The sequence below is a fragment of the Micropterus dolomieu genome, linkage group LG15 (genome assembly GCF_021292245.1).
Source record: "Micropterus dolomieu isolate WLL.071019.BEF.003 ecotype Adirondacks linkage group LG15, ASM2129224v1, whole genome shotgun sequence".
NCBI lineage: Eukaryota > Metazoa > Chordata > Actinopteri > Centrarchiformes > Centrarchidae > Micropterus > Micropterus dolomieu.
This window is the reverse complement of record NC_060164.1, coordinates 15,128,850-15,143,182: the sequence shown is the minus strand read 5'-3', so window position 1 is coordinate 15,143,182 and position 14,333 is coordinate 15,128,850. Positions and strand designations below refer to the sequence as shown.

General features: G+C 39.1%; 2 protein-coding genes across 2 annotated transcripts in view; one reads left to right on the top strand and one right to left on the bottom strand.

The window, feature by feature from the left end:
- Nucleotides 1-6,652, top strand: part of cdhr1a (cadherin-related family member 1a) — a 13,770-nt gene extending 7,118 nt beyond the window's left edge. The window contains exons 14-17 of the mRNA XM_046070945.1: nucleotides 546-613; nucleotides 3,314-3,542; nucleotides 3,643-3,900; nucleotides 5,337-6,652. Coding sequence (XP_045926901.1) covers nucleotides 546-613; nucleotides 3,314-3,542; nucleotides 3,643-3,900; nucleotides 5,337-5,891 — 1,110 coding nt within the window. The 3' untranslated portion in view covers nucleotides 5,892-6,652. The remainder of the gene's footprint in view (nucleotides 1-545; nucleotides 614-3,313; nucleotides 3,543-3,642; nucleotides 3,901-5,336) is intronic.
- A 3,880-nt stretch (nucleotides 6,653-10,532) lies between these two features.
- lrit2 (leucine-rich repeat, immunoglobulin-like and transmembrane domains 2) lies at nucleotides 10,533-14,148 on the bottom strand. Its single transcript, XM_046071140.1, has 3 exons — nucleotides 14,039-14,148; nucleotides 13,052-13,842; nucleotides 10,533-11,410 (listed from the first exon to the last, which is right to left on the bottom strand). The coding sequence occupies exons 1-3, from the start codon at nucleotides 14,146-14,148 to the stop codon at nucleotides 10,590-10,592; spliced, it is 1,722 nt and encodes a 573-aa protein (XP_045927096.1). The 3' UTR covers nucleotides 10,533-10,589.
- Between the last annotated feature and the right edge of the window lie 185 nt (nucleotides 14,149-14,333).

Here is a 14,333-nt window from a genome sequence, read left to right as displayed (position 1 = left end):
GATAGATAGATAGATAGATAGATAGATAGATAGATAGATAGATAGATAGATAGATAGGGTTATCTCATCCTTCGCCCTTGTCAGTTCATATCAGCACCCTGCAGAGGCTCAAAGCAACAGGGAGCCTCACTAATAAATCCTGCCCTTGCGTGAACACCACAGAGGCTCATTTCCTTGATCCCAGGCAATTTCAATCAGATAAAAGAACAGCCAAAAAGTGACCTTGGACACATGGAGATAGCGAAAAGGCATCCCTGCAGCGACAGACAGACAGATTAGCTGATGCCCATGATGATGGTCCTGTGACATCAAAAATCTGTCTTTTTATAGCTTACCCCTGTAACATCATGTTCCAGCCCAGCACAGAGACCATGGCGGCAGACAGTCTGCACATTCAGTTTAGGAAAGAGATACAAACAAATCTAACATCAATATTCTGAGCTTTATCAGAGTTAAACAGAAGTCACACACAATATTGGTCAAGTGCCACAACCAATCTCATATTGTTTTCATACATATTCTGTCTTTTCTGTTTTTTTCTACAGGCAACCGACCCAGACTCAGGCCCTTGGGGTGAAGTGAAGTACTCTATCTACGGATCTGGGGCTGAATTGTGAGTATTAAAATATAAACAGAAAGACTTTAAATTCCTCTCACCCACATGACACTATTATTCTATCTAAATATCTGGCTTTAATATCTCAACCACAATGCCAATACACCTCCACACCTTCAATGACAGACATTTAGGTATCGATGCTTGAACAGCATTATCTTGATGTTAAAATAAGACATTTAAAATCTAAATCCTTCCAGAGGCAAGAATTCGTTTTATATCCTGCACAAGAAAACTAAATCTATTATAGATTGTCCTGCGTCTATTTATTGTTCCTTGTGTGATGATTATGTCAGTGTTTTTGCTATATTTTATTCCGCTATAAAAATAGCGGAATAAAATGACTGATCGGAGCTTAAATGTTGTATTTTAATTTTAGACCACTGTACTACTGCATGTGAAGAACACATACAGCAAAAACACATCTGCTTGAAGGCTGGACAGAACTATGACAGCAGACTTGTTTTTCATATTAGGACTTAGTTCAGTTTATTGCACCCTAAGCACTGTGTAGTCCCTCAGAGGATTTGCTGGTACTCGATTTTTTATTACATATTCCAGTAGAAATCTAACTTCAGAGAAAAAGGCTCAGTGGTCACTGTTCTCTCTTAGTGAGAATAACACACAACATACCCACAGCTTGCCTTTACTTTCACATTGGTACAGATTCATTCCTAAAGATGACAAATCTAACAAATCTAACAAATCTAACAAATCTCAACACTGTGCATTCAGTACTGTAATTATTTGGAAAATTGTTTGCTTTTTCAATCACATTCTGCATGCCTTAGAGGACCAAAATACCTGAATTTGGAAGCATTTAGAAGAGTAAAGCAAAGGAAACATGAACCTGTAATGTTCAGTGTCAATGTAAACAGACCGACTTCTCAATAATCTGTTTGCTTTGTACGATGAACTGTAGGTGGGTAGATATTTTTGGACCTCTCAGTACAGATTTTGAGCTCTATAGCAATGAATTAGGGGAGATATACAAAGTCACATGGCATGCAGGAGAAGGATTTTCAAAATAAGCAGGGGAGAGAGGTTTCTAGTACTTATATCTTAGTGCATAGGCTACTTGTTTGGTTAAAACCATTTGGAAAGTGTTTTCACCTCAGATTACTCCAATATGCCTCTTTGAACTTGAAATTTGTAATGAAGCAATACATGGCTACGTTTCTTGGTTCTGCGTCTAGAAAGATTTAGCATTTTTTATTTTATTTTTTTCTTGGATGAAGATCACGATCCTGATCTTTGCCTTGTCGCCCTCTGTCTTTGTTAATCCACTAATGGGATTTGAGGAGGAAATAGACTGCGCTCTTTGCACTTTGACAAAGTCACTGTAGGGTAACTAAACAAGTCCATCAGTGAAAAAATATAATACCACTTTTCCACGCTTGAGTTAGATGTGAAGATCGACATGCTCATGTGTATGTGTTAGGTATGGCGCTAGAGCTAGGAGGTGATTAACCTAGCTTAGCATAAAGATGGAATCAGGAGGAAACAACTAGCCTGCCTCTCTCCAAAGTAAAAAAAAAAAAAAGTCTGCCCTGAACCTCATTATTTTTACTATTAACTTGTTGTATCTTGTTTATTCACAGAAATCTAAAAATGTCAATATGTGATTTTAGGAGGAATTGGGTGCTGTAACTATTTTGATAAACAAGATTTTATCTGTCAGGCTACTATGCTACATATGTACAGCATTTTCACATGTTCCACAAGTAACTCCCCATAAAGGTTTTTTACATTTCTTTGTATGAACAGACAAAACAAACAAAATACAACATTTAAATCAGTTAAAGAGGAATTTTTTAACTTTGAAGATAACCAGGCTAGATTATTTCTGCTATCAGTCTTTATGTGAAGCTAAGCTAACCACCTCCCGGCAGTAGCTCCGTATTTTATGTAGTGGTATCAGCTCACTCTCGGAAATAAACATGCAGTTGAACTCCCATAATATTGAACTATTAATTTAAAGGTTTAAATGCAGCATATACATCTTGTTTGAAATGTGACTGTAATTCTTTTTAAACCTTTCAAACCCTGTCACAAACTTACCCTTTACACCTTCCAGGAGTAATATAATCTTTTTTTCAATCAGCTTGAAAAAGCTAGCTCTCTACACCTAATTGTCCCTCTTAAAGTTTCTAACATGCCCTCATACCTAAACCACAAAATAGTCTGATTTTCATTGGTCCAAAATCAACATATATGACCGTTCCACAAAACGAAATGTATGAGTGTTGGCGCAGGTTGGTTGGCAAGCACCCCTCCAGCCACAGGCATACCAGACACTTAAGTCAGATGACGTTTAACACTTGGTAAACGTTGTGACAGTTTGGTTAGGTTTAGGCAACAAAACCACTTGGTTAGGTTTAGGAAAAGATCATGGTTTGCGTTAAAATAAGTATGTTACGTAAGTCATGTGAAATTAGTAATGTAAGTCATGTGGCATAAGTCACCTACAAAATTTTATTAAACTTAAAAACTTTAGATATGTCAACTTTGACCTCCTTTTACACGGGACTCGAACTTCAGTCTCCTGAATGAGGATCCCGAGTTCACTACACACACAAAAATAGAGCATACATTCTCAGTAAGCCTACCTTAAGAACAAAATAAAGGTTTACACACAGAAATCATAATTAGTATAAAACATTCAAGATATTGCCCAAATCATATTACCATTTACAGGTTCTTGATCCAGTCTGCATCTGGGATCATCTACACCCAGCCGTGGGCGAGCCTGGATGCGGAGGTGAGGTCCAAGTATAACTTCTACGTGAAGGCAGAGGATGCAGAAGGGAAGTACAGCCTGGCTGAGGTCTTTGTGACTGTGTTGGACCTGAATGACCACCCACCTGCATTCAATGAAAACTTCCTCGAGACAACTATGGTGATTGGAGCACCAGTGAAAGTAGAGGTATTTGTTCTTTCGTGATGTACTATGTCAGATAAAGTGAAACTCAAGAATAACATAAGTTCCACTCCTTTTTTTAATAAATACATTTACTTCTACACAGGCAGTAGATAAAGATGCAGAAGTACCCAATAATGTTATCGAGTATGCCATCATGAAAGCTGAGCCAGACAACAACATCTTCGACATTAACACTGACACAGGGGAGATCATGCTCAAGTCTTACATCAAGTCAATGGCCATCATTCAGAACATCACCAAGCAGAGAGACTGCTCCTGGTCACTCGTGGTCCAGGCCCGGGACCGAGGCCAGCCTTCCTTCAGCACCACCGCAGTCATCAAGATCGACATCACTGAAGCTGTAAGTTAAAAACAAAGTATATGAATAGCAATATGTCAGTTAAAGGTGGGGTCAGAGATTCTAATCCAACACGCATTGTTTTGTCAAATTCAACAAATCATCATCATTTCAAATATATACTACTCACATGTCATTCTAGTTGTAGCTACAGGTTCTGAGTGTTTTATAGAAAATTGTAGCAGTTATGCTTTTCTATATAACAAAGCTGGGTGTAACTTATTCGCACCACCAAATTTCAATCGAACTGTATTTTAGAAATCATTAATATTCAATAGAAATTGACATCTTATACTTTATACTAAAATGTTGTGTAAAAACTGTACTGTAGCCTAGAACATAAAGAGGGAACCTGCTCTGCAATGGATATAGTGAATGGTCTTTGTCTCTACATTCACAGTGAGCAATTATCAACTATTTGTAATGCAAGCCCTAAATCTTACTTACATTTACCACTGCAAATAACAAGTGGTCTACTTAACTGTTTAATCATTCCCCACTATCATTTTTTATTTAGATTAAGTGTTGAAACATCTATAACTTTGTGTGTGGAGGTGCAGCTTCTATGCAAAATAACACCTATCAGTTGTTTGCTTAGGTAGCAATTAGAAAATTGTCATAAAAAAATCTCACATAAATGCAATTGTCATGTTTTCAGGTCAAATCCAGATTTTTCTCTTACTTCTTGGGCCTAAGGAAACGTCCAGGGGCTGTGTTTGGGATTTGTGTGACCATTGTCATCTTCGCCATTTCACTGACAATCTTCATTTCAACTCATATATACTGGAACTCTGTGAAAAAGTCCCGTGTCAAAGCTCAGGGCAAGATCAGAAAGATTATAAGGAGGCCTCTGCCATAAATGAAGCTTGCCTTGAGATCATCAGCAGAACTGTTTTTTCTCTTTGTAGCAATTCATTTTGAAATGATTTGGTCGTAGAACGAGCATGTGTCTGTAAAAGAGCACAGGAGCACAATATCAACGGTCCTTTCAACATGTTCCCATGTTTTTTTTGTCATGTTTTGATTTAGTTTTCACATTATGACACCACAACAAAAATAAACAAATTATTTCTGGTCACAGATGCTGGATGGTCTCAGCTATTGGTTTCCTAGTCAACCTCTCTGATCTTGTCTTGACAAACTATAAAACAGTAGAACAATGAATTAAAGTCTAATCATCATTTGTAGTATGTTTCATTTGTAAGGCATCCACCAGGAAACAAACATATACAAACAGTATTATGGCAGTACATTTGAAGTCATTTATTTCTGGATTTTACAGTTTTGTATTTTGCACCTCACATGATATTTTTGGCCAAACGATGAATACATGCAGTACTACAATACAAGCACGGGACAATATTGTATAAGTTACTCTTTGTGTGACAGACTATGACTTCAGTCCCATGGATGTGAATTTTCCCTGTGCTCTTTTACAGACCCAACTCAGTGGGGGGCCTTTGGGATCATTTTTGATGCAGAGTAGAAACAAGCCTTTGCAAATCATAGGCATGCTTGCTGGTGTCATTATTCTCATGGTCATAGTCACAGTCATCATCTCCACTGCAACATTCATGCGCAACAAAAAGTCCAACCGGATTCTGCCTAACCGCCGCATAAGAAGGAGGCCACGAAATCAGCGCACCTGGAACTTCAAAAACCCCTTCAACAAACCAGAAACTCCCGGAGAGAAATTCAAAGTAGAAGAGGAAGAGCAGGAGCCAGAGGTCATTGTGGAGAACGTCAACTACAACAACAATGTCAGCAATGTTGTAAGACTCTGGACACCCCCACCACCTTGCGCCCCATCTCTGCCCCCTCCACCACCACCCTACATGCCAGGGGAGAGGCAGTGGGCAGTACCCACTGTCTCAGCGACAGTAGCCCCCAAACCTAAAAAGAAGTCAGTGATGACCAGACAGGACACTGTGAAAAATGCTTTGGTTTCAGAGCTCAAGATGAAACTGGAGCAGAAGAGGTTGCTGAAACATTAATAGTGCTTGACAAAACAATCTCACCTCAAGGTCCATTTAGTAACAGTCCTGGAGCTTTCATGATCTTAATCAGCAGATCCAGTCGGCCCAGTTGTCATGGAAATGTAGACGTTCAGATTTCCACTTTCTCACAGAACTTTAAGGTCTTCTCATCCATGTGGCCAAATAGACAAATGGGAATTTTAAATCTACATATCTGATGTGATCAAAAGCTCCAGAATAGCCGCTAAATGGACTGTTGGGTCGACTGGTGTTTCCAATGCAAAGAACGATAAAACTCAATCTTTCATATTGCTGTGTGTGTGTGTGTGTGTGTGTGTGTGTGTGTGTGTGTGTGTTTCAGAAAGATTAAATACACTGAAACAGCTAACAGCTTTATTCCTTGTGTATGTCATTTTCATGAGATGGGGGGAAAGATTTCATCATGTGTATCATCATTCAGATCACGTTTTCAATTCACCATTCATTATTTGTTTCTGCTTAATGTTTCGTTGTCGTTTTGTAACAGATAATTCCCACCTTTTGAACCATTTGTTGACACACTTGTGGCTTAAAGTTCCTCAACCCAGATCCCTTGTCGGGAATTAAGTCATTCAGATTTCAACAAGCACGACTGTTTATTTGGGATCCAACCAAGCTCCTTACAAGAGATTTCATGACACTTGAACTGACTAAAGAGATCAGCCTGGGGGAAGTGAACCAAAGAGATCATGTTAGGAAGACCTTTAATCCTACTGCAAAGGTGTAAAGCACTGTTTAGAGCCCTGTTTTGCAAAAGTCACGAAGATGTTTATTTTCTGATTTAAAGGACTGCATTTCGTTTGTTTACTACTGTATATGATGGTTTATCTGTTTTATTTGATGTTTTTTTTTGTCAAAACACATGTTATGTTCTTACTACCAATAAAAGAACATCATTTGTAATTTCAACAGTGGTAGAAGCATTTAGATCCTTTTTCTCAGGTAACAGTAGCAACATCACGCTATGAAAATACTCCATTACAATAGTCCTGCATTGATGAGGCACAGTAGGTAAGGTATTAAGTAAAATCTTAAACTGAATGTGACTGACTGAGTATGACTTTTAAGTAGCGTAAAATTTAAATTCTCATGTATTACTCATGTTAAGTTCCTTCAAATTTTACTGAAGTGCAGTACTTGACTAGATGTACCTGGTTACTTATTCCCTCAATTTCAATGTTAGATGAATATACTGTTGGATTAATTGACAACAGCAAGTAGAGAAATTATGGCTTTTGAAACATGTTTTTGATTTTTAACTCACTCAGTTGTTTCTGCAGATATTCAGGCTGCCAGTGGGACAGTGTGGCCTACCTGGTCATAAGTCCAGGACAGTCAGAGCATTACACTGTAGCCGTGGAAGCTCTGTGAAACACATTTAGAAAGCTCAGTTTTTCCATTAGCGTAAGGTAAACACCTCCTTAATGAGCTTGCAAATTTACTCTACTGCCCCCTTCTGGAGACAGAGAATAAGCTGCTTGACCACAGCCCTTTGGTGAAAGACATCACTGTTCCCAAATCCTCAAACAAAACAATGACTAAAACTGAAGCTTTTATGGCCTTATGGGAAATTTTGCTGGATCATATTGTTCCTCTCTACTGACAAAGCAAAGGAAGAAGTTGGTTTAGCATGTGCTAAGCTTTTGCAAAAAATGTAGCAATATGAACAAAACAGTGTATCCAAACACTGAACAATAGCCATGTAGAACAACAGGAATATGCATATTATGAGAGTTAGAATGAGACGTATTACACAACACTGTCGTTTTTAGTAAAACCTCACCAGATGTTCAGCAAACATGTAACATATTATCCTAATACAAGCTTTTTTGCTCTCCTCAGCTCCAATACCAATGTGAGCACTACCAATTATGAAGTCACACTGAAGCACTCACTGGGTATTTGTGTAGACATCATGACCAAACATGCACACTATTTCAAAATTACATAAAACATGAAATTTGCAGATTACAGCCTCTAATCCAAAAACCAACTTGTTCATCTTTGCACAATATTGCGTCCTTGGCTACAAACCAAAAGTCCATCTGCCCTGATTTAGTTTGGACGGACAAGATGTGTGTGTGACTAGCATCAAACTATCTGCAGCCTTGGGTTGGTTGGTTATGATGACGCAGAGCGGACTCTGGGGATTTTCTTTATTTTACCTGACAAAATAAAAACTGTTACACAGTTGCAAACTTCTTGAGGAAACCAAACCCAGATTTTAGGTCAAAATTATCACACACATAAACACAACAACTTTTCAGTGATGCAAGCTGTTAATGCCTTGAAATGAAATGAGGGAATATGAAGAGCAGCCCAAATGATCATGCATTATGCCATGTAAGAGGCAGCCAGGATTACTGGGTTATTTGATAGAGGATTAGAGAGTTAAAAGTTGCAAAGAGCATTGATGCTTTAGAATGAAAGGAAGCAATGCACACGATTCATAAATCCCAGTATGTGTTTGAAGCAGTGGAGTTTCTGAAAGGTCAATTAAATATTTGCTCTTCTGAATAAGAAATCTATAACTCCTGATCTTTGAACATGGCTGCTCATGAGATCAGCAGCTGTTAATATAGCGTAGTGTTTAAATAATGCACTGCTTTATGCAACATTAGGATATGTAAGGAGAAAAATAAGATAAGCCCAAATAAATATGTAATTCATGTGTGTTCTGTACTGAAATAGCTAAAATTAGACTTTTTATTCACTGCGTGCAACTTCTGTCATACATGGCAGGAGGGGATGTTGGAAAGGATGCGTTTGGGTATTATGTCAAATGAACAATGCCATTGGCTGAGGCATATCCGATATGCCATCTGTCCGGGCTGATCATGTGTGACGCATGGCTGCTGTGTGTTGGGTTCATAGAAGGGGGAGACGAGGAACTGTGACGTACATGTACAGTGTACAGTACAGAGAGGCTTAAACACATGTTAATGAAAATTTACAGTTCACATATACAAAGCAGACTTTGTCAGATGACTTTAGTCACTTCAGTGGTAACAGAGGACTTTGTGAAAGGGAAACTTTCCAGTGTCAGTCGTCACAGGTTTCTGTTGTGAGGTACAATATGAAAATGCATTCTGTCCTGTAACCTTGTGTTAAAACAGACATACAGTTGAGGATTCTTTAAAGCCTTTAAAAGACAGGTTCACATTTTTTCTGGTCTGTCTTAAATCACTAGTCAGGAGCAAATATGTTTGTTTGCTGCAATTGTTCCTCCTCTTCATCTTGGACTGTTTTCAATGTGCAAAAATATATTCCTATATGTGTATATGATGTTAAATTGTTAATATGAGTCAAATCAAGTGTCTTCCAAAGTTACAATCTACTGTCTTTCCTTATTGAGATGAAGAGGAAGGATTGTGACAAAATAAGGGACTTTGTGCTAAAAACACTGTGGCTTTGCAAATTATCCAATTGATTTGCCAATCTCAAACTACTGAAGCCTCATTTTTGCAGAGAATGAGGACTGTGGATTTTCTGTCCCCATCTCTTACACTGGAAGAACGTCTCTTAATGGCCGGTATGAACAGAAGGACTAATTACACCAAGCAAAACCAGTTTCAGCTTTCATATGGACAACGGAAAGTTGATTTAAGACTGAAATTGTGAGCCCATCCTTTCAATTTATTACTATCATTTAATAAATTGCAAAAATGTTTCACAATAAAATACACAGTTTATTTAACAAAGCAATTTCATTTCATTCACATATGTGTTATGTGGTAACCATGTACTAAAACTGAAAGTGAAACTTTTTTCAACGTCAGTATTAATGTTGCTTTAAAAGAGCTATGCAAGGGGCAGATGTCACATGTCAATGTTTCATTTTAAATGAAAATCTCTTACTGAATGTTTTCATATTGTGTTACATGATGTGTCTTCTTGCAATAAAGTAAAACAACATATAAAAGTAACATTAACTGTTTTAACGTAATTAAACTAAATTTAATTAAAACATTATTTATTGACAGAGTGCACAATCATCTAATTATTTCACATAATCACCATCTGGTTTAAGAGATTTTCTTGTTCCAGATCCAGTTTTATGGTACAGTATCAATATGTCAACCTTAGTGTTAAGCCAAAAAAGTACTCAAAATGAAATTTGTCTGATAATTACCTACAGTATATAAACACATAAAACAATATTAAAAAGCTAACACAGAATTACATAAACATAAAGCAGGCGATAAAGTAAGCACCTACTACTGAAGTAATTTTAGAAAATGTACTCATCAGAAGTAATTGTGAGCACTTCTCCATTTAAATCAGTCACAAAGGCTTCATATAAAGTAGCAATTTAAAATGTGTGATAACTGACATTTAAACATATCATGATAACAAGACAAACATGTAATATTTCAGACAGAAAGAAACTGCAGTACGGCAAATCCTTGTATAACACTCTTGACATAACGGTCACCATTCACATCTTTGAAACAAAGTCCTGGGCCTAGAACAGAGGAAGAGATAAGATTAAAACAAAGGCAGACAGTAGTGTCATTCTTCTGAAAATTGAAATTAAATCACCATTAAAGTCAGCTTCATACAGTAGATCTGGGGTATTTTCTATTCAATTTTACAAAAAGAACTGTACAGGGTGAGACGTTGGTCTATTACAAGGTCTGTTTCATGTTTTCAGTTGTTGATTTAACAAATAGTACTTTAATATAGTTCAGCTGTGAGTCTGCTGTGATCAGCCTTGAGCTTCTGAAGTCTGTCATCTGACCTCCTCCTCACCTTCCTGTTTTCACTGGAATCTTTATTAACCAGGTCCTCGTCGCTGGCGGCCTGCAGGCTGTCGAAAGTGCCCTGCCTCTCTCGCTCCATCCCTGACGAGCTGCTTTCTCTCCGCCGGTTCTTCCAGGACTCCATGATACCCTCCAGGCAGGCAAACTTAGTGTCAGTAGTGCAGGCATACATGCCTATAGGCACAGCCAGCACCATGGCTAAAACTATCACCACTATGTGAATCATCTTCTCCCTCTGTTCCATCTCAGTAATGTCACTTCCTGTGACAAACACAATGCACTGGCCGGGATGCGGCGCCTGGTTCTTGAGAGTTACACAGATTTCATATTTGGTAGCAGGCATCAGATCAGAGACGGTGTAAGAGTGAATCCCAGGGCCGATGAAGGTCATTTCTTTTTTATCAGAGCCTGCCCGGCCAAAGTGGACGGTGAACCAGGTTTCAGCTGGTCGGTCCAAGGCGGCATACCACTCAATGGAGATACCGCGTACTGTCTGTTTGGCAATGCGGATGTCAATGTAGACGTTTTCATCAACCGCAGCAGGTGGAGCCGGGATGTCAGGGAGGAGTGATGACTGGGAGCCGCCAGGAGAGTGGACGTCCAGGAGGATGCTGACAGAGGAGTTTCCGATAAAGTTGACAGCAGTGCATGTGTAGGCACCACGGTCAGCTGCATGGAGGGAGGGGATCACCAGAAGGGATCCGATGGTGTCTTCATCCACTCTTTCCTGAGACTCTGGAAGGAAAACAGGGATATCCAATGTTATTTTATGGGACATGCAAGCATAGGGAATAAAAATCAGTATGGAAGACTTATCTGAAGACATGTTTCTACATATCACAAAGTTGAGCACAAATTATTGCAGAGCTGCAACTAACACTTATCATCATGATTGTAACATGTTACTTTTTGGGATATTAGATGGTCCACGCATGTAATATGCACATAAGAAGCAAAGTACAGCATACATATTTGTGTGTACTTGTCTGATGTGATTATTTACATGGAACATTTGTGAAATGAAGGCTGGAAATGTTGTCCTTGTATAAATCTGACATCTATTTATTTATTGGGAGATGGTGTGCGGTTTCAACAATATTTGTTATATCTACATGGAATAAAAGAAGTATGAACAGCAGTGGGCTTTTCCCCATGAAGTGTATCCCTACTCAAGTAGTCTGATATCCTTTGTGAAGGGTTTATTTTAAGTTGTAATTATGGCTGTATTAATGTTTAAAAAATCACTTTTCATAACTTAAAGACCTAAATAAAGTTTAATCCAATGCAATTCAATGCTTTAGAGAACAGATATAAACCATTAATGTGATTCTGTGTTGGCAGAATTCATGTAGCTCCTTTATTAATCAGGAAGACTGCTCTAATGGACCATTTGGCCTCTGATCTTCTGGAAAACAGCTGCAGGGTATCCAAAACAAAATGCATTTATCTGCAACCTTTTAAATTTAATAGTACAGACGTAATGGACAACTATTCAATTCCTTTATTAAATTAATTGTTATCATTTATGATTACAAACGACTGACTAGCTTTTGCTCTTGGCTTATTGTACAGTGAAAAATCCTGCACTGCAGACTTGATGGCTTATTAGAAAGTTCCACGCTCATTACTCTTGATTAATGATTTTATTAATGTCATGACCAGTAATTACTCCGCAGCAAGGAAGATTTTTCACAACCTGACAACCAAAAAGGTAGTATTAATAAATCATGTATAATCAGTATAAAACAATTAGCTACAAGGGATACACCATTTGCAAAGGGTGCCTTATTATGAAAGTGTCCTGTGGATTTTTATTTTACTCATTATTTTGATAATTACTTTTACTTCTACTTGTCTTTCTAAAGTATATGTGTATACAAATACTTTTACTTGAGCTGCAGCTACTCTACTCACCTCTGGTTTCTAGCCCAAATAATGAGATAGATGCCTGTTTGCATTAGCAGTCGGGATATTGATAGCAGTAGGGATACCAGTGAGAGAAGCAGCAGCCTGTTTACATTAGTATATGATGAACTGTTGCACTTGCACGACTTGCAGTCATGATCTGCAGTAAGCACTCCACTAGGTCAGGTCTAATGACGCAGATGTTTACTTAATTACACAGTAGCCCAACACGGCTGACATTGGGTAGGCTACAGCACTGTATAATCGCCAACTCTCTTATTAACACTGATAGTGTTATGCAGATTGAGGGAATCAGTGATGATTATATCGCGGTGGGCCAATATCCAGATTTAGACTCCCTCATCTTTAAGGAGGAGTTACAGGCGAGGGGTCTGTGATGTGTGTTTAAGTATCTAATTTACTACAAGATATCACTCTAGCTGGGTGTGCGGATGACATGCACACTCTTACCATGAAATCCTCTGATTATCTTCAGGCCATATGTCCACCTCACCGCCGGGTCTGGCCTGGCCTTGGCGAGGCAGCGCAGGGTGAGGTTTACGCCTTGAGGCAGGCTGATGTTGGAGGACTGGGTGGTGACGACGGGCTTCATGCACGCCTGCAGCTCTACCTCGTGGAAGAACTTGCCTGCCCTAAAGTCCGGCCCTGAGCAGGTCAAGTAAGAGTTCATCAGTAAAATCGGGGGCCTCAGGGACCTGATGAACTCCACGAAGCCCTTCAGGCGGCAGTCGCAGAGCCAGGCGTTGTCGTGGAGGGCGAGGACGACGTTCGGCACGAAAGCGGTCGCCTCCTGCTCCTCCATGCCCTGCAGTTTTTGGTAGAGGGGCCAGTTTTGGAAGACCTCCTTCGATATGACCGTAAGCCGATTGAAGGATAAGTCTAAGTAAGTCAGACCTGGCAAAAATTTTAACGCATGCTCCGGCAGAACGTCCAGCTGGTTGTGCTTCAGGTCCAGGATCTTGAGGGCTGGCGTGTCCTCGAACGCTGTCCATGGTACTGAACGCAGCTTGTTCCCTTGCAGACGGAGCTCGGTTAAGTTCCCTAAACCCTCCAGACCCTTTGAGTTTATCACTGTGATATCATTGAAGTTCAACCACAAGTTCTCCAAGGCGGGAGTTTTTGAGAACGCCCCTCTGGGTATTTCAGTGAAGTGAGATTTTTCTATTCGTATTTTGGTCATATCATCTGGAAGGTTCTCTGGTATGGCCCCAAACGCGCTCTCCTCCATACATACCAGCGACCTATGATTAAAGGGAAAATTTTAAATGAACATTTGGTTACTGTGTAGCTTGATGCTTTAAAAACACTGTTTACTAGGTAGAACCACAATAAGAACTACAGACTTCAACCTAACTTCTAAAGGCTAACCTGACACAGTTACATAAGTTAAAAATACCTCTGCCTTGGTATATTGGACAAGGTGAAATAATGTTTTACCTTCCATGGCGGTCTTCTACACAGCTGCACCCGCGCAAACATTGAGAATAAGTTTCATATGCCTGGATGGTGGACAAAACTATAACTAATAGGTAACAAATTATGTCCATAGTCCGTGAAAAGTTGAGGACTACATTCGTGCTCAAGACATGTCCAGTGTCGCAAACCAGAGAAGCCTATTATGCTTAATCCCTGACGTACCACGTAGGCCAACAAGTGGCGTCTAATTCTTGGAAAAGACACGCAAGATTAACACTTGACAGTGTCAGTAGGTCTGACCACTACATGTTTAAAT